The sequence below is a fragment of the Anas platyrhynchos genome, chromosome Z (assembly GCF_047663525.1).
Source record: "Anas platyrhynchos isolate ZD024472 breed Pekin duck chromosome Z, IASCAAS_PekinDuck_T2T, whole genome shotgun sequence".
Lineage (NCBI taxonomy): Eukaryota > Metazoa > Chordata > Aves > Anseriformes > Anatidae > Anas > Anas platyrhynchos.
Window position 1 is genome coordinate 85,724,594 of NC_092621.1, and position 26,408 is coordinate 85,751,001.

Below are 26,408 nucleotides of genomic sequence, written 5' to 3' on the forward strand. Positions count from 1 at the left end.
GGATGAAAAAATAAATCAGCCATGGGTTTTTTGTTTCTGAAAAATCTTTTTTTTTTTTTTTTTTTTACCTGAATTGATTTCAAAACATGGATGTCCAAGTTTTCTTTCTAAAATACTCACTATTGTCACTGTTAAAATGAGTTTTCTTTGGATATTTAGATATCCAAAATTTGATTTTGGACTTATTTCCCCAGTGTTTTCTTCTCTAAAATAGCTTATCCCTACATTCTGCTGAGTTAATGCCATGTGTTTTGATTTTTTTTCCCAAATTTATTTATTATAAACTATTTTTCTTACTCCTAAACCTAAAAAAAGACTTCTCAAAGCAACACACAAAAAATATTTAATGGGAAGTTTCTGTAGGTACATTGTTCCTTTTTCTCTGACAACAGTCTAGATAAGAACAAAAACCTAAAAATGCCTATCAGCTTTTTTCTCTTTAAAGTGAGTGTTGCGTGATTTGTAAAACAATCTGAGACATGAAGTCTCTGGTGCATCCTCTGCGGAGGGCAGGTCCAGGTGAGCCTGTGTCAGTCCTGCTTGATGGCTGCGTGCTGCCTGTGCTTAGAGGCACGAAGCAGTGCTCCCCTCGCAGCATGCTGCAGCGTTGGTCTGCAGGGGGACTGGTAGAACCAGGCATCCCTCCTCACTGTTGTTTTGAGGCCATTTGTGATTCTGCATGCCTGGAGAACAGCCCGTCCTCGCTATCCCATCCCTCGTGGAGGAGGCGCTCCCCAGCTCTTTGCCTCCCTGCGCTGCGTTTTGCAGCCAGTGGCAGGTTACGACAGCTTGTCACCAGCAGGGCGGTGATGTCCTCAGCCAGCGGGTGATCTGTTCCTAATGGCATGCTGTGGGTTTGCATCTCCAGAAGTGTTGGTTCCACCTGGGGCTGTGGCAAGCCTGCCTCCTGCGCAGCTCAGCTCTAAGAAACCGCTGAATGGGGCCAGTTCCGCACACGCCCTGCAGCTGTCCTTCTGGCCAGGTCTGGTGGCCTTCTGAAGCAGTGGCGACTGATCGCAGATCTAAGTTTTCCACCACGATAATGTACTCTTTAAAAATAGTGCCTTCTACGGAACATTTCCTTGGTCAAATTGTGAAAATATTGGGTAAATCAGAGTCCAAAGCTTGAACTCTTCTATTCTCCTTTGCCTACAAGGTGGCCACCACACCTACATGGTGGTCTTAGTGTAAAATGTTCTCTGTTGGCTGTTATCATCTGCAGGCTGTCTTCTCAAGGGGGTGTGGAAGTCACAAACACGTAATCCATTGTGTCCCAAGGAATTCAAAGTTAAGAGGGGCTGATACAGAAATCCTCGATTCCTGCTAAAGCAGGCGTTGCACTTGCAGTCTTGTAGTCTTTTTGAAGTTGCATTTCTGTGTTGGCCACACACTTTCAGCTTATTGCTACCCACCGTGATGCTCCGTCAGCTGGTTCATCCAGCACATTCCGGGGCAAGGTTACCACCCGAGTGAAAACACTTTTTAGAGAAGTATTGTTAACTTGTCCTTTCCTAGTCTCATCTGGTTTGTCCCTTTGTCATTAGGAAGAAGAGGTGCCAACGCTCCTTGTTATCACGGAGGAACAAGCTTTGTGTCCTTGTGTATTGGCCAAACTTTTTCCTTGGCTGTCTGCTTGCTCCTCGTGTCAGCACAGGGAGAGGCTTTCTTGTTGGCCCTTTTGTACATCCTTTGCTAGGTCTATCATACTCTGTGCGTTGATCTCTCTGATTGTGACCCTGTGTTCTGAAGTTCTTCCTTTTTTTTTTTTTTTTCTCAGCCGGAGGATTGCAAGGTTGCAGAAGAGCCTGTGATTCTGCTGGATTGGTTTCTTGTTACACTTTGCTTTATATTGCCACAGTTGCACTGCTGCCTTAATAGGGTTTAAAAACCTGCTAGTTCTCCAGAGCTCCTTTGCCCTTCAACATTTCTCCTCTAGGACCTCACCTGCTGGTTCTCAGGGATCATTGAGATCTGCTGTCTTGAACCTTCTTATTTTTGTTCTGCTTTTCCTTCCTGTCCCTTCCTGGGAATTGCGTACCCTGTCCTTTCATGATCACTGCCCCCAGTGTTTCCTCACCTTCGTGTTCTCTGCCAGGTATCGACATCAATCCCTGGAGTAAAGGATACTTTATACCTGTGCTACGTTTTCCCACAAAGTCTCTTGAAAGACTTCATAATGCTAACCTTTGCTCATAGAAGAAAGCAAACATTTTAAAAGAGGGTCATTGGTTTCTTCTGGCCATGCTGGGAGTAGATTGCAAAATAAACTTTCATTTTAGAGCCCAGATTTTCAGGCTCTCATCCTAAGACCATCTGTACTCATGGTTTCACCCTGACAAAAGGCAAGAGGCACAAACTCAGACACTTCTGGTCATTTTAAAAGGATTTCCTTTATAAACAAGCTGTAGTTTCTTAACAGGGAGAGAACAACTCTAGTTTTGTAAAGAAGTAGTTGTAAATTCCCCTGGCATTTTCCACAGTTAGAATTAGCGGTGTTGAATGAACCTGTCCTGAAAATAAAGCAAAAGCTGCGTTACTGAAATCGTGCCCTGGCAACTGGGGATGGGGATGCAGTGCCTCACCGAAGCACCCGCCTTTCTCACAGAGGTCTGATGGGGGGCGTGCTGGTGACGCTGCCAAATAACACTGGTAGATCAGAGATATGAGGAGTGCAAACCAGCCTTGATTGGTGGCAGTCCTTACTAGCTGGGGAAGAGCTGGAGTGAGCCGAGCGCTCGCCATCATCGCTTTGTCTTAGTGGGGTGCTGGGATGGCGATGGCTTGTCTCCAAAGGGTCAGGTGAATGTTCCTGACTCAAATTCTAACACAGTAAGAGCTTTCTAGTGCGTGTGTGGTTTTGGGTAGGACTTCTTCGTGTGCGGTGTTATTTTGGGATGGAAAGGAGTATCACGCTTAATTACCTGCTCAAGGCTTGAGTAGCTAGTGAGGCAGGGGATGCAGGGGTGACAGCCTGCAGGGGAGTGGGAAGGTGGTGGGGAAAGCCGGTCTCTGCTGGGGACTGCGAAACAATCTCATCAGCCACAAACCCTTGCTTTGTGCCCTGGGAGAAAAGAAGCTGCTTTTTGCCAAATGAGCTTTGTAGACATGACCCGGTATGTTTAATAAACAGAATGTGCTAAAAATTCAAGGGCTGTTAGACGCTAGTAATTAATAGTTGTCCAGTGTGTATTAAGAGCCTGTTGATCTTCTGCCAGCTTGCCCTATTAAATATATGGGGTACAAGCTATGTAGTTAAACATGTAAGCGTTTTATAAATGCCTTTTTATAGTTGGCATTCCGAAAACTTTCCATGTTGGCAGCGTTTAAAAAAAAATGCAAAAAAGCTGTTTTTGCTTAAAGCAGCTTTGAGATGGTGAAGCGGTTTGAGAGTAGCATTTGAATCTTCGCTCTTGAAGCGGGCACAGCAGCATTTGGGCTAGGGTCTGTTCTTGTTGACTGTGGAGCTAGAATTTGTGTTTTAGCACTGCTCAAGTGGAGCTGCAGCCAGTGGGAATCTTTTGATGGTCTTCAGTAGGCCATTTCCTTCTAAAAAAGCAGCCATTGCTTTCTGGAAAAAGTGCCCTTGTCTCTCTTTTCTCCTTTAGTTAAATGCTGAATGTTATCTCCTAATGCCCTTGGAGATGGAAGGAGTGAGTGAGGCAGGTAACCTCAGTCCTCTCCATGGCTGACTTCCAGAGGTGATGAAAGCAGGAGAGAAAAGAGATCAGCTGGTTATAAGACGGAGTTTCAAGAAGATGCATTGCTTGATGTTTTCTTGTCCAGACCTATATTGATCTAATAACGCTATTTTGAAAGGCACGGCAAATATATACTACTACTCTTTGATTGCATTATTCAGTAAGCCACAGTAGAATTGGTAGGGGAGAAGTAGAAAAACTTTTGTAGTCTATTTTGGGGAGCAAACAGGAGAGGGCAGAGAGAACAAGGAGGTGAAAACACAAATTCTTTGGTTTTCTTAGTGCAGCCTTTAGACATCTTCCTACCCCTGTTTGATACTAATCTGAGTGCAGCAAGGTTAGTGGGAAGTTCCTCTCACCAGGGAGAGGTCCATGCTCTTGTACAGGCTCTCCTTGGGTTGGAGTTGTCCAGGAATGAGCGTGTTGCTTTGTGGGGTTTCACTTGCTGGTCTGGATTAGGTTCTTGCAGATAACTTACAGGGGCTGAGTAATATCCTCCCATGGCAACGAATAAAGGAACAAGAAGTTTCAGGTATCTTCCAGGCACTTGAATGGTCGATTCACCTGAGTATGCTTTTTGCATTTTTGAGGAAAGCAAAATGTGGCTACAGTGAGTGGTCTTCTCTGCATAGGCAAGGTCGGCTTCCTATCCCAGTTCAACACAGCTGTCCCTCAGAGGGACGATCAGTGTTTTTTGTCCCTGCAGTCAGTTTGATTCCTAAATTAACACTTAATTTTTCCCTTTGGGTGTCAGAAACTGGGTGGCAGGTCTCAGAAGTGATGAGAAGCCCCTACTGAGTAAATCTGGGAGACTAATTGGATTCACCAGAGATGAATCTCTGGCATACTGCAGAATTCCCAGAACCTTCATGTGTTTTGAGTAGCCTGCTATCATCTGTTTTGTTACTAGTGTTAACCAAAGATTGGCTTAGAAGTAAATCCTTTCCTTCTTAGGGTAATAGTTTGCCTTTCCAGAATGGATCTATAAGAGTCTTAGGATCTTCCTTCTTAAGCGCTTTATGTAGCTGTGGTCAGAAGAGGAGGTAGAGCTGGTTTTTCTTTCTTTAAAAAGAGGTCTTTCTGGCTGCAGAGCATCATTTTAACGTCTTAAAAACCTTTTACCCATGATTCAAAATACGTATGCTAATGTTTATACTAGACTACAAGGTCCATTCTTTCTGGAGAGGACCAGAGTCTGGGAGGAGAGGGGTAGAAGACTGGTGTTCAAAGGTCACATCTGAGAGTTGTTGGAAGCAGGATCTTGCAGATAATTTGCTCTTGTTTTTCAGAGTCCCCAGGGTGATGGATGGGTTTGTACAAATTGCAATGAATAACTCAGTCTCTTTTTCCTTCAGACATCATACAAATCCAGTGGGCACAGAGTGGAGGTGGAAGATGGACCAAGCTGAAATGATCTTGCAGGAGGCTATTGAGAACCATCAGAATATGATTAAGCAGTTCCAAGGTAACCTTTCTTACTCTTGCCCATTAATGATACTTTGGGAAGATAATCAGCAGCACCACCCTCAAAGTTTAGATTAAAACATTTTGGTTACATGCAGAATGCTGGTAAGGAGGCATAAGATTTATAATCTCGGAAAGATAGGCAAACTTTGTGGGCGTACTTATTACTTGTTTTTGGAAATGTTCTGTCTTGTTTTTGAACTTAGAACATGAGTCAGCTGTTGGGAATCTACTGCTGCCTTGAGGGAGTACAGTGGAGTTGCCTGTTGTGCATCCTGGCAGTGACATCCTTTCGTTGTGTGTACAGAGGCTTCTGCAGTGGCTGAAGCTAGCTCGCATGATGAGTGATGTTGATTCTTATACAAAAGTGAGGGCAGGTGGAAGGCAAAAGGAATCAATTTCTAAACTGAATAGGAAATATGCTGTCCAGCCATATTCCCCTGAGAGCATTTGTTACCTCTGAAACTTCCAGGCTGTATTTTCCTCACTTATAAGTGAGAGGTAGCATTCAGGATGATGATACTTATTAAGAATTATTCAGTATATTTGTGTGCAACTGAAGCTGCAGTTGTTGGGCAGTTTTGAAAATTACTGTATTTTGCTTCCAATATCAAATCTTCATGAGTTCATTCACTTGCTATATATCTGTATATATAGAGATAGATAGCTGTTAGTTTTGTTTTGTTTTTCCCCCAGATGTGTGTAATAAGCTTGGTCTTTTTGCCAAGGTCAGCGCTGTGTGCTCAGAGGACTGGCCAGCTTGGCAGGGCAGGTCTAGAACTCTGCTCTTCCTAATTGACAGCAGAGGCTGCGTGAGCAGCAGGAGTGAAATGAAGTGTCCAGAAAACGTGCAAGATGAGCCTCAGTCTTGGCTGTCATTTTGGGAGCCCGTTTGTTTACATTGGCTGTGCACAGAGAGAACCCAACGGATTAAAAAAGTGACAGGCAAAAAAAAAACTTGTGTCAGTGGAGGGGAGTTGCTCTGTCTCACTCATTGGACTTATGTAATAGGCAGAAAAATGACTCAAGCTGGGGCCTCATGAGCTTTGTTTTACACATTCATGAAGTGGCTGGTTTGAATCATCTTGCAATCCCAGACCAACAGCTCCAGGGAAGCCAGCTCCCTGGGAGCTCCCGTTCTGAGCTGAGTGGTTAGCAGCTAGAAGAACAAGACCTGGCTGCACTCTGCCCCTTGCATGCAGCCCACTGGGTTGGGTTGCAGTGCTGTTGTTCCTCAGGAGAAAAGTGACGGTGCTGTAGTGTAACAGGGGAAGAGGATGGTAGTTTGGTGGGGAGGTTTTCCTTACAGAAGAGCTAGTGAGAGGATTGGAGGCACTGTAGGAGTAGTTTGGTGTCAGTAGTGCATCTTCCTTCAGTTCGAGCAAAGCACAGCTCCTGGTGCTCGAGGCAGGGCAGGGTGTTAAAATGTGCAGGTCTCACATCCTAGCTTTGGTGGTGTTCCTTTTGTGCTGCAGCTAGGTGGGGAGAGTGCTTGGGAAGGGCAGAACACCTGCAGCAGTGCTGCCTGGCTGGCCCAGAGCCACTGCAGGGTTTCATGGCAGCCTGTTAATTCAGCTGCTGGGATGCAGTGCCAGCACAGCAGGGGTTTGGGTACAGATGGCTCATCTGAGTGAGGAGCCTGTAGGATGTCAGATTTTGTCTGGAATGCAGTAACAGTTAAAGCTATAAACAAAGCAGTATTCATGCTTAATACTTACAGCACCGAGCACTTCTCAGAATTCAGTCTATTCCGGATAGCCAGGCTATTAAATTAGTTGAAATGTGGCTGGGCAAGCTAAAGGGATCATGATCAATAGCTTGAAGTCTGGTTGGTGGCTGATAACAAGCAGGGTAATTCAGGTGTTGATCCAGGAGCCTGTGTTATACATCTCCATGCCCCCAGCAGCTTTGCAGGCAGTACTGATTTAGGGGGGTGACAGGCGCACTGACCAGCAGAGCTGTACTTCAGCAGCACCTCGAGAGAGCTGCTCTTTGGGCTGATGGGGACACATGGAGCTCAGCAAGAAGCAGAAAGTTCTGTGAGGGTGTCATCGCCCTGTTGTCACTGCTGGGAGGAGACCCTCCTGCTATTGTAGATGAAGGGACAACAGAGTCAGGTTGCTGTTTGATAGATTCAGGCTGGACATAAGAATAAGCTTGCACAGGGAAGGTGGTGCAGCTCTCGGACAGGTCGCCAGAGAGGAGGGGAGACCGTCCAGCCTTGGAGGCTTTCAAGTCTTCTAAGCAAATCTGTTACTGCCCCAGTAGCGTTGGCAGCTGTCCTCTCTGAGCAGGAGCCTGGCCCAGACACCTGTGGCAGTCCCTTCTGACCAGTAGTTCTGTGACTTGTGTTATACCTGTTAAAATCAAAAGTCCTGAAAGAAATTAAAAATATATATCCTCTTTTATCAGGTAGGACCTGAGTTCAAAATCGTCACTTACATTCACCTTGAAAAAAGCCACGTGCTGTTTCAGATGATGACTGGGTTTGCCTGCAGTTTGTGATGGAGCACAGGGTGCGTTTCTGTGTGAGTCAAGGGCAATTCCTGCATGCAGTGTTGGTGCACTGCAGTGTGATAGAAATGTTGCTCCTGTATGGCAGAATATGTGTTCTTGTTTGCATTACAAGAAGGTGAAAAGCAGCTTATTCTGCAGCTGTTTGAAAGCCTGGCCTTCTGAAAGCTAAGTACAGGAGTTGGTTTAAACCCAGCTTCGAACTCTGGAGTAACCCTCTTCTCCCCATGATACACCTTGATGCATTCCCAAAAAGGGCTGGGAAGGAGGAAAGACTCAAGCATGACTTGGCAGCATCTGAAAGTATTCCCAGAGTGTTGAGAGGTCTGTAAAGACGATCCAATTCTCTCTTCTGGAGTGTATTTTCCATTAAATAGATTCCCAAACAATGCCTGAAACTCGCACATGCTTCCTCAGCACAGTTATCCTTGACCTGGAACTGTGAGAGGAGTGACTGGAGGGGGGAAAAAAAAAAGCTCTGGACTAGAACTGTGTTGCAAAGCGGAAAAAAAAAAAGGGGGGGGGGCGTTGTTACTGCAGAGTAATAGATGGTAATGTACTCCCTGTCTTGGGAGCCTAAGAGCAAGTGTTCTCAGGAGAAGAAAAACAGGAAAAAATTAAGACCAGTAGCTAGCTGTTACATTTTGTGAATTCTACACTGTTTCCCTGAGGTGCAGGTGAAAAATGGCTAGAATAGAACCATGTCAGAGCAAAATTGATTAGAAGTGTTGCCCTGAACCCAGGGGGAACCCACGGGGAACCCCCTGTGCGCCTGCCAGAGCTGTGCTCCATCTGGGCTGGAGCTCAGAGCAAACCCAGCGGCGCAACGCAAATACTGGGTTGGATTTTACAATGATTGATTTTAAGATAAATAGGTAATACATGTATGTTTGAGCAGAGTGATGGACTAGATTGCGTTGTTGAAGAGGGAGAGAGTGTAGAGGGAAGATGGATTGCAGCTGGGCTCCGTGGGCTGCTCCAATGACACCGGTCAAGTTTCCAGCTGGGTGCTGTGCACATCTGCCAAGGAGTTTGAATGCTGATCCCAGTGTAGAGCAGAGAATTTGAGCTGCTGGAGAAGAAAAGCATGGGGAAAATGTCTTCGTCTTCATGGCTCTTGAGTCTGGTAATGTTGCTCAGATAACATTTGAATAAATTTGTGCTCTTCGTAGTACCAGTACCACAGCTTTGCATTCTGGTACAGACATCTCTGTGCACCAAAGGGAGAGGAGACTTATTGTGTTGCGTTGTTATCTGCACACATTGTAGTAAAAATAAGATGTTCCCTGAAAGAACAAAAAATATTTGCAGACCCTCTCTCCTATAATGTATCCTAGAGGATAGCTCTTCATCCTGCAAGAGTCTCTCTGCATGCTTTTAAAGATACCTTCTTCCCTCTTTTAATGTTGCCATAGTGTGTACAGGTTTTGAAGACTAGAGATGTTAATTAATGTCACATAATTCTCTCTTAGAGTAACTTATGGAGACACATCTTCCTGATAGGGAGCTGAGGTGGGAAGGTGTGAAGCAGTTTATTTGATGGATACCTTTTCTAGGTGGTGACTAGTAAATCTCAGTGCCCTTGTGAAGGGCACGCACAGAATGGAAACATAATTCAAAAAACAAGAGTGGGTGTCTCTAATAGAGCCCTTGTTTAGCTTGGGGGAAAAATGAACAAATAAGCACATGACCTAAACTAGGAAATCCTGCCAGCTTACAGGGAGCAGCTTTGTGGGAATCACTCAAAACACAGGTCTTAAAATGAGATCTGGGAAGACCTGTGTGTCTTGATGTAAGCATGCATAAAATGTGCTCCTTGCACCCCAGGCAGTAGCACAGGTACTTGCAGAGGGATGCACGAAGCCGGCAGCCAGCCTGAACAGGGTGACGTGCCAGATGATGCTTTCCTTTCTGAAATTGAAGTGTGTCAGTAGGAGAGCAGCTGGAGTCAGCTTTTCAAAGGAGATCTGCAGCTCAGAGGTGGCTTGGCTGCACGCTCCGCTGAGATCTGAGCTGGAAGCTGTGCATCGCTCTTGCAGAGGCATCTCAAGCTCCTGTGGCTCCCAGCTCCTGCACCTGTGTGGGACTTGCCGCATGCCATGTGGCATCTGCCCGAGCTCTGCCTTTGTTGAAGTCCATTGCTGGCTGAAGACAGAAGGGGGCTCATCTGCAGGGGCAGAGGCCGAGCGCTGGAGTGGTAGGGCAGCCACACGTACGGCAGCATTCATGTACTCCTTGGAGTACCCACTAATCCTGTTTAGTTTACTTCTGTCTAGCTCGTGATTTATGTGGTCAAATGATCACATATAAAACCTCTACTCTCCTCTGGAGTGTATTTACTGTATGCCAGGTTTGATGTAAACCATTTTGAGAAAGTTACTCTCGAACTTCGTGATGTTGGCACTTTCTTCTGTCTGCTTATAAAGCTGGCAGTGTAATTACTGTAGTCCAATTGCAAGATACTGAGAGAGAAATTAATTCCCAAAATGACCTAAAGTAGCTTTAGGAAAACAAAAGTTAAGTCCTTTAATCTCCGTGTGTGGTTGAGATGCTCCTTTCTTTTCAAATAAAGTTCTCATTTAGCGCTGTCAAGTTTCTGCAGAGTAACCATTAGTCCTGTCACCTATTCAGGACAGAGCCTTGCTGGTTTAAAATGCACTAAGCTTCACTCTGATCACAAACCAGCTTTTCTACGTGAGGCTGAAGCGATATCCACGAACACCTCTTTTTATCTTGGCTTTGCAGCATAGCATGTAATTTTCTGTACTGCTTGAGCTCCAGCGTCTAGGCAACGGGAGGTGAGCTGAGGACCTGGTTTCAAACTTAAGTCTTTGTTTTTTGAAACAGACCAACCCCCAATCTGAAACCTCAGATATTATTCAAGTACATCAAGGCACATCAAGGAAATGTGAAGTGACACATTTGGAACAAAAGCTTGTTTGTAGTCAGATGGCTTCATGCGGGGTGCTGAGCACTTAGTCAGGTATGGATGGGCAGGAGCAGTGCTCATCTCTCTCCTGCCCTCCTGTGGGTGCAGTAAATGTGACTCGGGTCAGTTAAACCTGCAGATGGTATTTTCACGTGGATGCTGCAGTTGAGTTCCTCGCTTTTCTGTCTTTGTTCTGGAACTGCTCTCACTATTCAAGACAGTGTCATGTGTTGAGGTTTCTTTTGAGCACATCCTCTGTTGGGTTGCATTGCACGTGGTGGCTGATGCTGATTCAGACCTGGTGGTTGTGGCTCTGCTCGAAGGAGCCAGGCCCACCTCACTGAGGAGCTTGTTCTTGTGGGGCTGGAACACAGTCTGTGGTTAGCATTGGAGAGAAACAGAACCTATTTGTTTTTTAAATGCCAACTCGAAGTGGAATTGAACTTGCTCTGGTGCTTGTCTCAGCATTCAGGCAGCATCACTGAGGTCTTAGCAAGGGAAAGTTTGACTCAAACGTTACTAAGAAGAATCACTTGCAATAGTTAACTGTGCACACAAAGCCCTGAATTTTGTGTGCCTGGCCATACACTGCTTTCTGGGTTCCTGCAGAGCTGTCTTGGTGGTCTCTGTCTGTGGCTTGGTGTTCTCTCTGGTTCAGGAAGGCTCTAGCTGGTTTTACTTGGTGACAGGGTATATTTTAGATATGGATGCATGGTTCAGGGGGAGGTTATATGCAACTTATGCCAGTTCTCCGTCTTTTTTGCAGGAGTGGCAGGAGTAAAAGCAGATCGTTTTGAGGAAGCAATGACAGCAAAGCACTGCGCGCTGTCACTGGTGGGAGAGCCCATCATGTACCCGGAGATCAACCGCTTCCTGAAGCTCCTGCACCAGCACAATATCTCCAGCTTCGTGCACAGCCCTGGCACTCTCCAGTGCTGCTGCCTGCTGCTGCTCCCTGGTGTCAATGCTGCTTCTTGCTCTCTCGCCAGGGATCTCCGCAGGGCAAATGACCATACTGTCTGCTGGAGACAGGTACCATCAGCAGTACTTCGTCTGCAGCAACGCCCTGGATGAAGTTATGAAGGCCCAAAACCTTGCGGTTACAAGTGAAGTGATTGTCTCGCCCACCTGCTGGGAGCTGTGTGAACAGGAACAGATCCAGACCAGGCTTCTTGGTGGCAAACGGGTTCTGAAGGTAGGTGGACGGGCTGGCCTCTAGAGCCTCTCTGAAGACCCGCACCTGAGAGGGAAGGAGGCAGGTGCTAGAAGGCTGAGGCGCTGGATGTGGAGAGAGTTGTAGCTGTAAGGGTTGGTAGAGAGCTGAAGCAGTTGCCCTTCCACCTCAGGGGTAGCTCTGGGTAGTGCTTGCTTGGTGTGACTGGCCGAGGGAAGCACAGGAAGGGTGTGGGCCCCACCAGCAATGTCCCCTGTGGGTCGCGCAGCTGTCCTGGAGAGCTGGGGCATGCTTGGGTGATGCCTGTGTGGCTCTGGTCCTTCTGAGGAGGCACTTCTGTCCCAGCTGAAAAGCCAGAGAGGTGGGCTTGCTGCACCAAGAGGTTCTGCCCTTCTCTGGAAAGTGAGAGGGGAGGGGCAGGCTGTGTCTCCCGGGGCTCCTTGGGGAGGCCAGTGGCAGTACTTTTGTTCTGCGTGTCTGCAGGTTCAGAGGACGGAGCACATGTCTGGATCAGAACGCGAAGATGCTGCAGGCCAGTTTGACCAACACGCGAAGATGCGGCGTTTGGAAAGGCTAAGTGAGTCCCTGCTTCACCATGTTCTGAGACTGGCTGGAAAAATGGGGCCTGCCTGCTTCAGAGTTCCAGGGAGGAACTCCCCCTGCCCTCTTCCACCTTTCAGTCAGCGTTCGTGCCTTTGTCCCTCCTGTGCTTCAGCTGAGGCTGTCGCTGCCATCCCCTCCTTCCAGGGCACGGCTCTGGCCAAGCAGCTGCAGAGGGGAGCAGGAGGAAACGCCAAAGAATCTTTGCTCTGCTTTGCCCAGTGCCAGCCCCGTCTTTCAACCCCCTTCTAGTCCCATCCTGCCAGTGAAGGCCTGCATTTGCTTCCCTTAGGGCACCAAAGGCCACCTTTTCACGTGTCCAATGATCCTAAAGCGGCAGCAAAGATGCAGAAGTACATACCAGAAGCTGCTCTCAGGAAGGTAAGGCCACTGCTGCTGGAGGCTTCATTTTGGGAGGGCAGAAGAAGGTGTGCGTTGCATGGGTGGAGCTCTCGTGAAAACAGGCAAATGGAAGAAAAAGCACCCTGGGGAGGGAACCCAGGGGACCTGATGCCAGGCTTAGTGGTGCCGCATGTGCCAGGCAACTGCCCATTTTGTGTTGCTCCTCAAAGAGGCACGGGTGGCGGGAAGTGGACTTGCCTCTGTCTTTTCCATGACTCTTGCTCTGGACGTGCTGTGGGCACGAGGCGAGGACAAGGGGGCGAGTCTGCTCAAGTCCCTGGGACGTGCCAGAGGGTCGCCCCTCACATCCGTACTTGCCACAAGATGGAGTGTTGCTGGAACATTCCCCTCTGTCGTTTGTGCTATGACTCTGCTATGACCTGCCTGCCGCAGGCTGGCCTGCGATTGGCACCGAGCAGAGGACTTACCCTTCCTCCAGTAGTACCTGGTATTGCCAACATGCCTGATCTCCCTTGGTACGTGGCACGGGCCCAGAGGAACCGCCGGGAGAACAGGCTGGCAAAGCTGTCGTGCTCTTCACTTCCAGCTGGACGTGGATATGCCGCTGCACCTGTGGTCTGAGCTACGGCCAGTCACCAGCCTCTTTATCCAGCTGCGGTTTTCTGCAAATGCCGACATACTGGATCTTCAGAGGGGCCTCTGTGATGCCACCAGGATGATTTCAACAATCATCAGTCCTCACAAGGGCGAAATCAACAAAAGCCTTCTGTTTGATAAGGTGAGCGTGGGGGAGCAATCCCACCCCCCGAGGGTGGCCTGTGTCTGTGTAGTGGAGAGGGACTGAGGAGCAGCTCTGCCTTGCTGGTGGGATCAGTCCTCTGTGGCTTTGTGTTGACCTGCAGCTGTACTGGTCTCCCTGGCGACTGCAATGGAACGGCATTAGCTGCTGGCCATAGGCACTGTAACCAGATGTGTTGCATCTGTCCTCTGCAGGGCTGCACATTCCTCTGTGTGTTCGGAATGTCTGGAGCAAAGCTGCATCACGAGAGCACCCATGCCTTGGACAGCGCTCTTCAGATCTTCAGCACGTGCTCCACGTCGTTGAGGAATCTTGAGTGAGTGTGTGGCGGTGTTGCAGGGCATGCGTGCTGCCTAGAACAGCGCAAGGGGGCTGACCAGCAAGAGACGTGGCCTCCTGGCTTGGCCTCCTTTGTCCCTGGCAGGACTGAGGCAGCACCCTGAGAAGCAGCAGGTGGCCCCTGGGCTTAGCTCACGGCAGCCAGGCGCAGTCCCTCCAAGCAGAGCCTGCCAGGAACAGGGCTCGGGCCTAATCTCAAAGTCGCTGGCATTGTAGGTGCTCTGTGGGTAGCACCTGCTTTCCTCCACTAGTGAGAGGGGCTGTGGCCTGCTGCAGGTCGCAGCCATTGGGCCTCAGGGGAAGGGTCCAAGCCATCTTGCGTGCACCCTCCCCACGTCCCTTGTGGGTGGGCTGTGTGGTGCCCCGAGCTCTCCAAGTCCCCAAGGCACGCACCGGCTGTGGTGCCCCTGGTTGGTGCCAAGGGGAGACGTGGGAAGTGGCAGAGCAGGGCGAGCAGGACTGCACCTGGGGCACCACTGAATTTGCACTTCTCTCCCTGTGTGCCAGGGCAATGTCTATTGGGGTCACCAGCGGGACGATGTTCTGCGGCCTCTGTGGCCATCCGGAGAGGGCTGAACATACAGGTACCACACCTTAGTCTGAAGAGTGGGAGGCTGGCATGGGTGTGCTTAAGCACGTCAGTCATGAAGAGATGGGAAGGCTGGGGCAAGCACATATGCTACAGCCTGCTGAGAGCGGCCCAGATGTCACGGGTCTCCACCTGAGGTGGGAGAATGGCCTCAGACTTGTGGTTCCCGCTGGGTCCGCTTGCCCTGCTGCGGGGTTGACCTGTGCCTGAGGGTGTAGTCCCAAAGCTGGGAAAGAAACAAGGAAACCTTGAAGAATATAGAGAGGCCTGTAGCTTGTGTAGTATTTCTATAGCTTGTATAGTCTTTTAGGTGAGAGAATAAGGGAACAGAGAGACAGGTAGCCTTGAGCTAGCAGAAGCAAGGGAGATAAGGGACAAAAGGTGAAAACAAGGAGGAGAACAACAGCTCCAGACTAATCTGTAGTAACCTTTTGCTCATTAAGGGTCGTAAACGTATTAAAAATCGTACCCATCAAAATGCTAACGTATGCTAATGTGGGATTTGGTGTGTCCCTGCTTCCCCAGCCCCCACTCTTTCTCTGTAATGTGCAAACTCAGGAGACATAAGTTAGGTGAGCTGTAATAGCCAATCAAAAGTACCCAAAGAGATAACTTTCACAAGTTTGCTGTGTATAAGTAACAGTGATTCAAGTCAGAGGTGTGCTGGCTTTGCGGAAGATAGCCAAGCACCTGACTCTGCAGAGTTATATAATAAATTATTTTATTATATAATATATATATATATTTATATAATGAATTACTTAATTAAAAGATCTTCGCTCTGTGTGCTCATTGGTGCAGTGCACTAGGCATGCACCTATGGACAGCAAGGGGGAGTAGCCCTTGGCCTTGAAGGGTGGGGCAAGGCTGCTTTCCTAACCATGTCAATGTGTTCTCTCTCCATGGCAGTGATTGGCCATAAGGCGAATTTGGGTGCCCGCTTGATGGTGCACTACCCCAGGCTGGTGTCCTGTGATGAAGACACCTACAAGGCTTCTCGCCTGCCCAGTTACCTCTTCAAGGAGTTGCCGAAGACAGCGTTGAAAGGTGTTACAGATCCCGGCCCTGTCTATCAATATGTGGGGATCACTGACAAGTGGTGAGAGTCTTCCGAGCCATCTGGATGGGGCCACAAGGGAAGCCAAGGGTGCAACCTTGACCGGTAAAGAGGAGCTGTGCAGCAAGAGACCAGCCTGGCCTCCCACAGAAATCCCTTCCCTGTGGCCAAGAAGATCCAAAGGCCTGGCATGGGTCTGCTTTGTGCCTTTCTGCGCTTGTGTCTCCTGCTGCTAAGAGAGCTGCGAGTGACGCCAGTGGCATGCGGAAGGTTGTCCTGGCTTTGGAGACGCACGCTAGCCATGCAGGCTTTTTCCAAGCGGCTTTCCGCTGGGTTCCCTGCCCTGTGTTTGCTTCACTATGTGCAAGGCTAAGGCAGAGGTCATTCTGTTGCAAGGAGGATTTTTTTTCCCAGCTCCTTCTGCGCAGGAAGCTTTGGGTCAGTCATGTCGCCTTGGGGAAAGGTGGGCCACTGGGCCACTCTTCCTCCTGTCTGCCTGCTCAGTTCTCAGCTGTCCCTCCGGGCCAGGGTTGGAGGACCTTTTGGATGTTAACGTTACTGTCTCTTGAAAACTATCAAAAGACTTGAGCCAAAGGTGCCAGGTGCTTGTTGTCCTGAGCCACTAAGTGACACAGGTCCTCCTTTCCAAGAGGCTTCTTTTGCTTGTCCAGGGTGGCAAAGCAGTCTACCTAGCCAACAGCACACCCTGGCTTCTTTGCCCCATCTGGGCTTTCTTTGGTTTTGGCCTCTGGCGAGGGACTCCCAACACCTTCTGCTGTCCCGCCATGGCTGCTGGCCTTCTTTGTGCTTGAAGCTGTCCTGGCATGTCCACTCGAATGTTGGCCGGGGAGCATGCTCCGGACAGCATGCTGCTGGAAAGAAAAGCAGTTACCTGCGGAGGGTCTCCTCCCCTAACACAGCAGGCTCTATATTCCCTGGCTTCTGACCAACTAAGTGAAACTCATGTTTTGTCTTCTCCCGCTTCTAGCATCTTTGACACGGATCGTACCAAGAGGTCAGACTGTGGCCCCTTGCTGGGTAGGTAGAGAAGTCCTCGCTCTTCAGAACCCCAGCTGCTTCCCTTTGCCCAAAGCGGTGCGCCTTGCTGGAGGTTAACCCCGGTAGGCAGCTGAGCCCCACACAGCCCCCTCCCTCCCTTCCTCCCTCCTCTAGCCTGCTGGCTAGTGGCGCAGCATGAGAAACTGCAGAGGCCTTGACACTGTGCCAGCACTGCTCGGCAAGAGTTCAGTGTGTTCTTGGTGTTCCTTTGGTGGCAAGTCCACCACATCACAGCACACTCCAAGCTCCTGTGAAGACAAGGAGCTGTATCGCAGCCAAAACCACAACAGGCCCGAAGACACCACCTTAGCTACAGGGTGCTGGCAAGAGCTCTGGGGCTCAGGGTGCAGTGAGATGTTTGGCATGCCTTTTGGGCGATGCTGCCTGCAGTGTCTCCAGGTGTGCCCTCCAGTCTTGGGCTGGATCAGTGTGGGGAGCTGCGTCCAGCTGGCTGAATCTCGTTGCCTGTGGGAGGAGAAGCGGAGGGGAAAGAGCTCCTACAAGCTGCGCCGTGTGGCCAGCGGGCAGGCGGCTCTGTTAGAGCTCTAAGGAAGGCAGTGGTGCCAAAGCTGAGCTGAGGGGCTTGGAAGGAGGCCTGGGTGTAGGCAGGCTTGCTGACGTGGTGGAGGGAAGCCGCCGTGCCAGCAAAAGGGAATGCTGCCCTGCTTTTCAGCATGCTGCAACAGCTTGTTTCCTGGTTGGTCTTCACAGGTTGGGAGGTGGAGATTGACCTCTTTGAACGCAGCTTGAAGGCCTACGAGACTTTGGGACAGCTGCGCATCCTGGCGTATGCAGGCATTCTGGGCTCTGGAAAGAGCCGCTTACTTACTGAGCTGGCCTTTCTGGGCCAGGCCACTGGGCACAGGTAAGTGGGTTTTTTGAGACCCTTCCCATGCCAGTCCCCTGACGTTCGTGGAAGACTGCGATGCATCTGCCCTGTGCCTGGCCCTCCGCCCCCACCCCCGGGACTGTGCACCCTGCGTTCCTTTGCAGTAAGAACCAGGCAGCGTGCGTCTCTAACTCTCCTGTCTTGGCAGGTGTGGGCTACTGGGGGCCTTTTCTGCAGCTCAAGTGCCTTTTGCTTTTGCACCGCAGGGTTGTCACCATGGAACTGACCGAGGCCAACATGAGGCAGCACTTCTCTGCCATCCGTATGCTGGTGGCCAGGGCCCTGGGACTGCAGGCAGGTGAAACGTGCGAGGACTGGCAGCGCACCCTGCAGGCCAAGCTCCAAGGGGTGATAGAAGAGAGCAGATATTGCCTCCTCAACAACATTTTCCTCGTCAAGGTGAGAGCGAGAGGGAGGCCTCCTGAGGTAGTCTGGTGGTTGTTTGGGTGTTCTGCTGGGCTGGGAGTTGCAGTGCTCATAGCACCCCGTTCTGATTCCTGGGTCCAGGGAGGCTCCTTGTCTGTGGTGACTTCATGTCCTGTGCATGTGCCAGGTGTCTTGGTCAGCACCCTGGAAAGGCCAGTGAAGAGAGGCTTGCACTGACCTCATGCAAAAGCAGAGGCGCTTTGCTCTGCCGTCTAGCTTGGTGGATAGGCATGCCTGGTCCCAGGATGATGTTTCTTTCTGACTCTGCTTTCCTGTCCAGTTTGCCATCTCAGACAAGGTTCGCCAGATGCGTGACCTTCAAATGAAAAGGGAGTTGCAGAAGACTTGTAAGAAAGTGCTACAGAAGGTGAGCGTTCCTCCTTCTGCCTGGGTCAGGGAAAGAAAACAACCCTGCCCGCTGCAGGCTCCACATCAGAACAGCCTGAGTGGGCAGCAGGACGATGTGCCAGGGTCACCGCCCTTCAGGGCCCAGGAGCCCCTCCTCCCAGAAGCCCCTCTCACGCCCTCCCCATATGCCTCGTCGTAGCTCGCCTCCTGTTAAGTTGGAGGCTATGTGCCCTGGAGGAGGATTGACGCCTTCTGCATTCCTTTGCCCAAGCTCCCTTCTTCAGAAGGGCAAGTGATGTTCGAGGAGGCCTTAAAGTCTTGCAGAAATGAAAAGCCAGTAAGCTTCTGAAGAGGGAAGCGGCTGGGGAGAGACTTCTGAGTATTCTCCGTCTCCGGAGAGAGGCTACATCTCCTCCCCTAGAGGATGCTTGAGAATCCGCCAGACTCCACGCAGAACCATCTGTTTTTTTCAGACCCTTGGAGGAGAATTTGGCATATTTGTCATCGACAACGCCCACTTCATCGACCCTGCCTCCTGGACTGTCATGTGGCCCGTGCTCCAAAGCGTCACGCTCTTTATGGTGATGAGCTTAGCTCCTGGCCACGAGAGAACGGAGAGCTTTTTCAAAGCTGCAGCAGACAGCACAACGTCCCAGAGAATCAGCTGTCTTCATCTGGAAGAGCTGAAACCTGCAGCTGTGGTGCAGAAAGTCTGCCAGGACCTTGGAGTGGTCAGCATCCCCAGGGATCTAGCAAGGTATGTTACAGGCCAGGGAGCTCTTCCGGAGGGGTTGGACCTATGCTGCCACGGAAGGAAGTCGCCCCGCAGGAAAGGAAGCATGGGGCCTTCTGGCAGCATTCTTGACTCCAGCAAGGACCTGGGTTTCTCCTTAAGAACCACCACAGCAGGTGTGAGCTAAGAATAGGCAGCTCCCAGGACGCAGCACATGGGCAGTGACAGCCCTTTGCTGTTGCAGAGGAGGGAGGGCAAGGCAGGGAGGAAAAGGGAGAGAAGAGGAGAGAGGAGAGCAGAGGGAGATGGGTACCCAAGCCTCAGCGTGGCTGAGGTGTCAAAAAGGCTTTGACCAATGTAGCCAGGCTGCAGTAGGGATTCCCAGGAGCAGGGGGTCCAGCCAGCTGCCAGAGCAGATCTGGGCTCCTGAGGACAGGGAAGATCAGGCTTGCTGTGTTGTGCTTTGGACATTGCCCACGACCATTTCCCCACAGACTCCAGCAAACAGTGTAGGGTCAGGGGTCCCAAACGCCCAAGCCAGTGGGAGGACCGCCCCCTTCTGAAGTGAGCCATAGCTGTGACAAAGAGGCTGGTTACCCTGTGAGGCCTGAGTGACTCGCCACTAGCCCATCAGAACTGTGTTGCACCATACTTCCCTGGTGTTGGTCACTGCTGGGTCTGCTCCTGCCCAGGTTCCTGATCCAAAGAAGCTCTGGCATCCCATATTACTGTGAGGAACTGCTGCACTGCCTGCGTCGCAACAACATGCTCTTGTTCAGCACTGGGAAGCAGGACAAAAAAGTAGAGGACAACTGGGAGGGCTTGATCGGTAAGCACTCTTGTTGCGGACTGGCTAGATGCTGTTGCACGTCACCCCCCCCCCCCACACACACACACATGACCGTGTCCTGTGGCTTTCCAGTGACTCTGGGCAGAGTCCGATCTGGCAGCAGGACAGAACTTGATCTGGCTGAGGTGTGGGCTCCTGCACACCTTGCTGTCACCTTGGCAAGCCACCAGCTCCCTCGAGAAGAAAGCCCTTCTGCAGGAGAGGGTCAGACCTGGGAAAGCGTAATCCAAAACCAGAAATGCCCGCAAAGGCGCTGGGAACTGAGGAGCTTGGCAGTAACGTAAGAGCAGTAATTGTAAGAGCAATGCCAAGCAGAGTGCTGTTGCCCTGGGGACAGCCTGCACGGGCTTTGCCTTTTGGATTATCACTGGCAATTTCCCTGGCTGTGGGAGGGAGCGCTGTCAAAGGTAGCAACCGCTGTGTTCTGTTGCGGGATATTCATTCAGTACAGCTGGGCAGCAGGTCCGAAGGCAGAAAAAGAGTTGCAAGGGCAATGCAGACAAAACCATTGCAGTGGAAACCGGTTTGCCCTGCTCACTGACCGCATTTGGTGCGGGCCATGAAGTGCACCCAACCGTGACAGGTTGGACTTGCCCCACCTTGTTCATGCTCTCTCTCTCTCTTCCCAGCTTCAGCAGTCGAGGCTTCGCTCATTGTCTCAGCCACCTCAAGCTCCAGTGCTGGGAATAACAGTGGCAGGGTCTGCACTATCAGAGCAGACGTCAGCCTGGAGACCACCGTGCTGCCAGCCGCCTTGAAAGGTGAGGGGCTGAGTTCGCGGCTGTGCTGGGGTCCTTTCCTGGGGTGCACGTGAGAGAGGGGATGGGCATCGGCATGCTGCAGAAGCACCCTCTCAGCGTGGGGGGCCCTGCCAGGAAGGCGACTCTGGTCTGAGCAGACAGAGCCCTGTGCTTAAGGGCACAGATGTCCCCCTCCGGGCTGTGGGCCAGCTGTGAGGCCCACAGCAGTTGTGGGGAGCTCCAAGTCCAGCTCTGAGGTGCTGAAAGCGCTCTCTGCTCTCTGTGTGCGCTGCTGGGCGTCAGCCTAGTTCAGCTCTGGTAGGTCGCATCACGGGTCACATGTACCCGCAGGATCGTGCCCTCCCCATCCTTGGTGGAGGAGCTCTCATCCCTGGGCCTTGTGGCCTGTGGTTGCAAGAGGAGTGGAGCCATCTTGAAGACATTCCCCTGGGCTCCAATTGCCCAGCAGGTGCCATCTTGAGGAAGAGAGGCCAAAGTCTACCCTGTTTCCTGTGGTGGAACTGTCCAGCCTCTCCAAGCTCAGGCTCCAGGACACAAAAGAGAGAGACGTTTTGCTTCTTCTTGACAGAGATTGCACTGGCTGAGCTGGACCGGATCACGCTGCAGAAGCAGATGGTTTTGAAGTTTGCAGCCATCATAGGGCCAGTGTTTACCACCCAGCTGCTGGCTCACATCCTTCCCACTTGTACCAGGCAGCACATGAATTATTGGTTGGACGGGCTGGTGAGCGACAACATCCTTAAGTGGCTGAAGGACACAGGGGTGCCCAGAGACATCCAAGATGCTCGAGAGGGGCCGGCCACCTCTCAGCAGGCAGGGAGCGGTAAGTGGTGGCAGTAAGGTAGACCCAGGAGTGCTGTAGCTGAAGGAGGCCTTCCCCCACCAGCTTTGTGCAGAGGGAAATTCCCAGCGGCTGTTGGGAATGTCTCTACCACTCTGGCTGAGGCCACCATCCATTGCCTTGCAGGGGTGGAGAGGCCGTCTACAAGCAAGGAGACCACGGAGCAGCAGGCTGGCGTTCTGGCCTTCTGTGCCCCACTGCTGCAGGAGGCAGCCTACGAGCTGTGGCCCAAGAGACAGAGGGCCAGCACGCAGTGCAAGTGTGCTGCCTTCCTGGAGAAGCACGCGCACAAATGCCAGAGCTGCCAAGGAGGGGACTTTGTGGCCTTCCACCGCTTCACCGTCCCCAGTCCCCAGGACGGGGAAAACTGCCAGGGCTCTGCTGACGAGGATGACTGGCACAGCTGGGAGGCCTTGGTGCTCGCTGGAGAACAGCTGAAGAAGGACAGGACTCACATCCCTGAAGGTAGGCTGTGTGCCCTGCTGCGGAGCCCCCTCCTTCTGGAAGTCCAGGCCCATGCAGGCTGGGGCCCACCGGGTCCCCAGCACCAGGGATAAGCCAGGGGACGAGGACGATCACCGCAGCTCTTGTGCCCTGGGTCTGCTCGGCAGGACCCTTGCAAGCCTGCAGCTCTTAGCCCGGGCTACATGGGGAGTCCCTTGACACGCTCTCTTCTTCCCAGGTAGTGCAAATGCCCTGCAGCCGCAGCAGGCTTTCTCGGAGGAGGAGTTCAGGTGAGGAGACAAGGTTCTGATGATTGTGGAAACGAGCGAGCTCCAGAGGAGACAGATGGAGCTCTGCCATTTGGCTGCTGGCTGGGACTCCAGCTTTGGGAGGAGGAGGCTGGCTGTGGGGTGGGAGCTGGGATGAGACAGCAGGAAATAGGGTTTTGTTGCTACCCGTAGGGAGAGCAGGGTCATCTCAGGTGATGCTCATCTGCTCTTTGCTCTCTTCTTTTCCTGGCAACCTGCCTCTGACCAGAGCGTCAGAGCTTTTTCCACCAGAGGGCAAATGGACAACTGCGCAGCCCAGCAGGACCAAAGAGAAGGACAGTGGAAAGTGTTCCTGCAAATGCGAAGCCGTCATTGAATCAGTGCTTGTGCCTTTGGCTCGCCACTATGTGGCAACAGGCAATGCTTCCCGAGCCTTCTACTACCTGCTGGAGTGTGCGGCTGGCTACCTGCACGTCTCCAACAGCTACATGGTGAGTGACCCTGCTTGCCAGCACGCACTGCACCTGGAGTCCACTGCAACAGGACATGCCCGCTGAGGGGCCTCCCAAAAGAAACAGTGGGGGCAGAGCCGGACTGTTTCCTGCGCTTTGCCTCTCCCACAGCAAGAGACGCGGGGCACTGAAGCAGGCCCGTCAGCACAAGCTGCGTTACCTGGGAGGCAGTCTGAAGGCTCCCTTAGTGCCTGAGCTCTGAGCCCACGGGGCACTGTGCTAGGGCAGGGATCACATGGGGAGATGCGGGCCCTCCTAAGGCAGGTGCCACAGGAGGCAAGAGGGAAGGGTGGAGCTAGCTGGGGGCTCTGCATCGATGCTCACCTGCTGCCTGTGTGCTTGCTCAAAGGCCCTTATGAAGCTCAGCGAAGCAGAGGTCCTGAGGAACTCCATGGGGAAGACAGCAACTGTGTTAGACTGCTTTGAGAAGGCGACCTTCTTCAGCCTCAAAGCGGAGGTAAAGCGGCAGGGAGATGCCCTTCTTGCAGGGGGTGTCCCTGCTATGGCCTGGACTTCAGGCCACGCCTAAGCTGTCCCACAGCTCATTAGCAGGACTGAGGCATTAAGGCACAACGTGTGGGTCAAACAGGGGCCAGTGCAGCCTCACGCTGCCCCCCTGTGCAGTCCCTGGGCCTTTGCGTAGAAAGCAGCTTGTGCCGAGGGATGCACCTGCTGGCACGTTTCGGATGAGGCCGGGGTGGCTGGGAACAGAGAGATGTGAACAGCGAGGACGGGCTTAACAGGGGAAGGAAGGCAGTGACCTCAAGGGACGGGATGGGGTTGGGTTAAGGTTGGGGGGGGGGAGGGAGGGCGTGATGAGGAGAAGGCTCAGAGTTGCGATAGTCCTTCTCCTGCTGGTGCCTGGCATCACTTCCCCCCCGGTGCTGTAGTGCCAGCACACCTTCTGTAGCAGTTGGCTGCCCCTGGCAGCACTTCTTCATTTGCCCACTTCCATGCCGGCAGCCCTTCCAGCACCAGCTCCCTTCCTCTGAGGAGGTGTACGTGTCTCAGCTGCCACCCCACTTTCCCCTGCCCAGTCTGGTTTGGTGCTCTACAGCCGCGCCTCTGGGCTCAGCAGTTTCTCTTGTGTGTCAGGAGGAAGAAGCTAGCCTGGATGCTTCAGCAGACCCGCTGCCTCTCCTTACTGGGGCGCCTCTACAGCCTGGAGGGCACATCAGGAGGACGGAGCTTCTCCCGCCCGGCAGCTCGCATGAAAGCCAACGTGGACAGGAGAATGGACTCCTTAAAGGAAGAAGACTCCCACCCCAACAACTGCCTTTCCATCCCTGCTTTTCTCAGTGTGTCTTAGTAAAACATCTGTTCTCGTATGGTGGTGGTTGTCAGGCCTTGCCAGGGAAGGTTCAGTTTGGAAAGAAGAAGCAAGTTCTCAGAAAAGGAGAGCTTGCTCCCCCAGCAAGAGGTGCGGGGCACTGAAGCAGGCCCGTCAGCACAAGCTGCCTTACCAGGGAGGCGGTCTAAAGGCTCCCTCGGAACCTGTGTGGGCACCTGGAGAGATACAGCATGGGCAGGATGGGACGTTGGAAGCTGCCATAGTGCAGAGCGAGCAGAGGAGGGGAGGGCCACGGTGGGGGGGGGGGTGCTCCAGAGTCCCTGCAGGGTCAGGTGGGCTGCTCCATCCCGAGGCGTGCTGGGAGCTGTAGTTCTGCGGTGCCAGGCGGCCACATGGGCTCCGGGGTGCCGGCCCAGGTCCTTGCTGCGCTTGATCGTTGGGCTGCTTCTCGTTGTGAAACATGGGATTAGAAATTAGAGAGCAATGGACTAAGAATGAATATGTAGGCAACACTCCTTGCTTAATATGTGCTACTGAGATGGGGAAGATGCTAAAACTTCTCCAAATAAATATTTACAGAATCACAGAATTTGTAGGTTGGAAGAGACTTCAAGATCATCGAGTCCAACCTCTGACCTAACGCTAACAGTCCTCCGCTAAACCATACCCCTAAGCTCTACATCTAAACGTCTTATAAAGACCTCCAGGAATGGTGACTCTACCACTTCCCTGGGCAGCCCGTTCCAATGTCTAACAACCCTTTCGGTAAAGAAGTTCTTCCTCAGATCCAACCTAAAACTCCCCTGGTGCAACTTAAGCCCATTCCCCTTTGTCCTGTCACCAGGCACGTGGGAGAACAGACCAACCCCCACCTCGCTACAGCCTCCTTTAAGGTACCTGTAGAGAGCAATAAGGTCGCCCCTGAACCTCCTTTTCTCCAGGCTGAACAAGCCCAGCTCCTTCAGCCGCTCCTCGTAGGACTTGTTCTCCAGGCCCCTCACCAGCTTCGTCGCCCTTCTCTGGACCCGCTCAAGCACCTCCATCTCCTTCTTGTAGCGAGGGGCCCAAAACTGAGCACAGTACTCGAGGTGCGGCCTCACCAGAGCCGAGTACAGGGGGACGATCACCTCCCTAGCCCTGCTGGTCACACCGTTTCTGATACAAGCCAGGATGCCGTTGGCCTTCTTGGCCACCTGAGCACACTGCTGGCTCATATTCAGCCTACTGTCCACCATCACTCCCAGGTCCTTCTCTGCCAGGCAGCTCTCCAACCACTCATCTCCCAGCCTGTAGCTCTGCTTGGGGTTATTGCGCCCCAGGTGCAGGACCCGGCACTTGGCCTTGTTGAACTTCATGCAGTTGACCTCAGCCCATCGGTGCAGCCTATCCAGATCCTCCTGCAGAGCCTTCCTACCCTTGAGCAGATCGACACACGCACCTAACATGGTATCATCTGCGAACTTACTGAGGGTGCACTCAATGCCCTCATCCAGATCATCGATGAAGATATTAAAGAGGATTGGCCCCAGCACTGAGCCCTGGGGAACGCCACTGGTGACCGGCCTCCAACCAGATTTGACTCCATTCACCACGCCTCTTTGGGCCTGGCTGTCCATCCAGTTTCTCATCGAGCCTACTTGAGGGAGCCGCCAGGAGCCGGCAGCCCTCGTGAGGGAGGCTGACGAGGCGAAGGCGGAGCCAGCAGCGCCCCCTCCCCGGCCCTTCAAAAGCAGCCCCTAGGGAGCGCGAACGACCAGGAGCGCGGCGACCAGGACGGGCAAACAGGGCGTGGCGAGTCAGAAGGGAGTGGCGCGGCAGTTAGCGCGGCGGTTCGCGCAGGCAGGGCAGAGTGCTCCCCCCCGCCCACACGAACACCTCTTAACGACAGCCGTTAGCTAGGCGATAATGGTCTCCACCAGGCACGGTGCGCTCTCCAGGAGGTCAGTATACACCCAGACCGACTACCCGACTACCCGTTAAAGAATGCAGCAGTTCAGGTCACCGCATGCAGGGAGTGTCAGAGCCTGCTGCTGCCATTGGCGGGAGGCAGAGACACTGCGTGCGTGAGGTGCGAGCAGCTGGATGACCTGATCCGACCTACTCAGACAGAGGGCTCAGGGAAACACGCAGCCGTCCAGGTCCTGGGCTGCAGAGTGTGCCCCAGCCTTCTGTCGGTCTCCGACAGCAGTGGTGGGTATGCCTGTGGGAGGTGTGCCCAGGTTGAAGAACTGCTCAGCCAGGTAGCGGTGCTCCGGGAGGAGGTGAACAGGCTCAGGAGCATCAGGGAATCAGAGATGGAAATTGACTGGTGGAGGTGCACTCTACCCTCTCTGAGGCAGGCTCACGAGCCTGCCACAGCACAGGCGTCTCCTGTTATGCAGAAGACGGAGGTTCCCTCCTCCTGCCAGGCAGCGGGAGGAGACCTAGATCAAGGGGGGGAATGGAGGCAGGTGCCTATT

At 52.2% G+C, this 26,408-nt stretch overlaps 1 protein-coding gene across 12 annotated transcripts in view; it reads left to right on the forward strand.

Annotated features, from left to right (window-relative positions):
* LOC113841751 (adenylate cyclase type 10) overlaps window positions 1–26,408 on the forward strand; it is a 64,952-nt gene that overhangs the window by 27,523 nt on the left and 11,021 nt on the right. For 5 of the 12 annotated variants that reach the window (XM_072030691.1, XM_072030692.1, XM_072030688.1 and 2 more), the window contains 21 exons: window positions 5,054–5,163; window positions 11,595–11,800; window positions 12,263–12,356; window positions 12,672–12,760; window positions 13,329–13,520; window positions 13,736–13,857; window positions 14,388–14,464; window positions 15,379–15,568; window positions 16,515–16,564; window positions 17,297–17,450; window positions 17,681–17,873; window positions 18,181–18,267; window positions 18,722–19,005; window positions 19,674–19,810; window positions 20,461–20,592; window positions 21,161–21,415; window positions 21,560–21,898; window positions 22,116–22,167; window positions 22,415–22,637; window positions 23,008–23,115; window positions 23,754–25,889. In XM_072030691.1, coding sequence (XP_071886792.1) covers window positions 5,054–5,163; window positions 11,595–11,800; window positions 12,263–12,356; window positions 12,672–12,760; window positions 13,329–13,520; window positions 13,736–13,857; window positions 14,388–14,464; window positions 15,379–15,568; window positions 16,515–16,564; window positions 17,297–17,450; window positions 17,681–17,873; window positions 18,181–18,267; window positions 18,722–19,005; window positions 19,674–19,810; window positions 20,461–20,592; window positions 21,161–21,415; window positions 21,560–21,898; window positions 22,116–22,167; window positions 22,415–22,637; window positions 23,008–23,115; window positions 23,754–24,092 — 3,433 coding nt within the window. In that variant the 3' untranslated portion in view covers window positions 24,093–25,889. Of the gene's footprint in view, window positions 1–5,053; window positions 5,164–7,574; window positions 7,679–8,571; window positions 8,803–11,371; window positions 11,801–12,262; window positions 12,357–12,671; window positions 12,761–13,328; window positions 13,521–13,735; window positions 13,858–14,387; window positions 14,465–15,378; window positions 15,569–16,514; window positions 16,565–17,296; window positions 17,451–17,680; window positions 17,874–18,180; window positions 18,268–18,721; window positions 19,006–19,673; window positions 19,811–20,460; window positions 20,593–21,160; window positions 21,416–21,559; window positions 21,899–22,115; window positions 22,168–22,414; window positions 22,638–23,007; window positions 23,116–23,753; window positions 25,890–26,408 lie in introns of those variants that run through there. The other 7 variants (XM_072030693.1, XM_072030694.1, XM_072030695.1 and 4 more) reach the window with 6 other exon arrangements.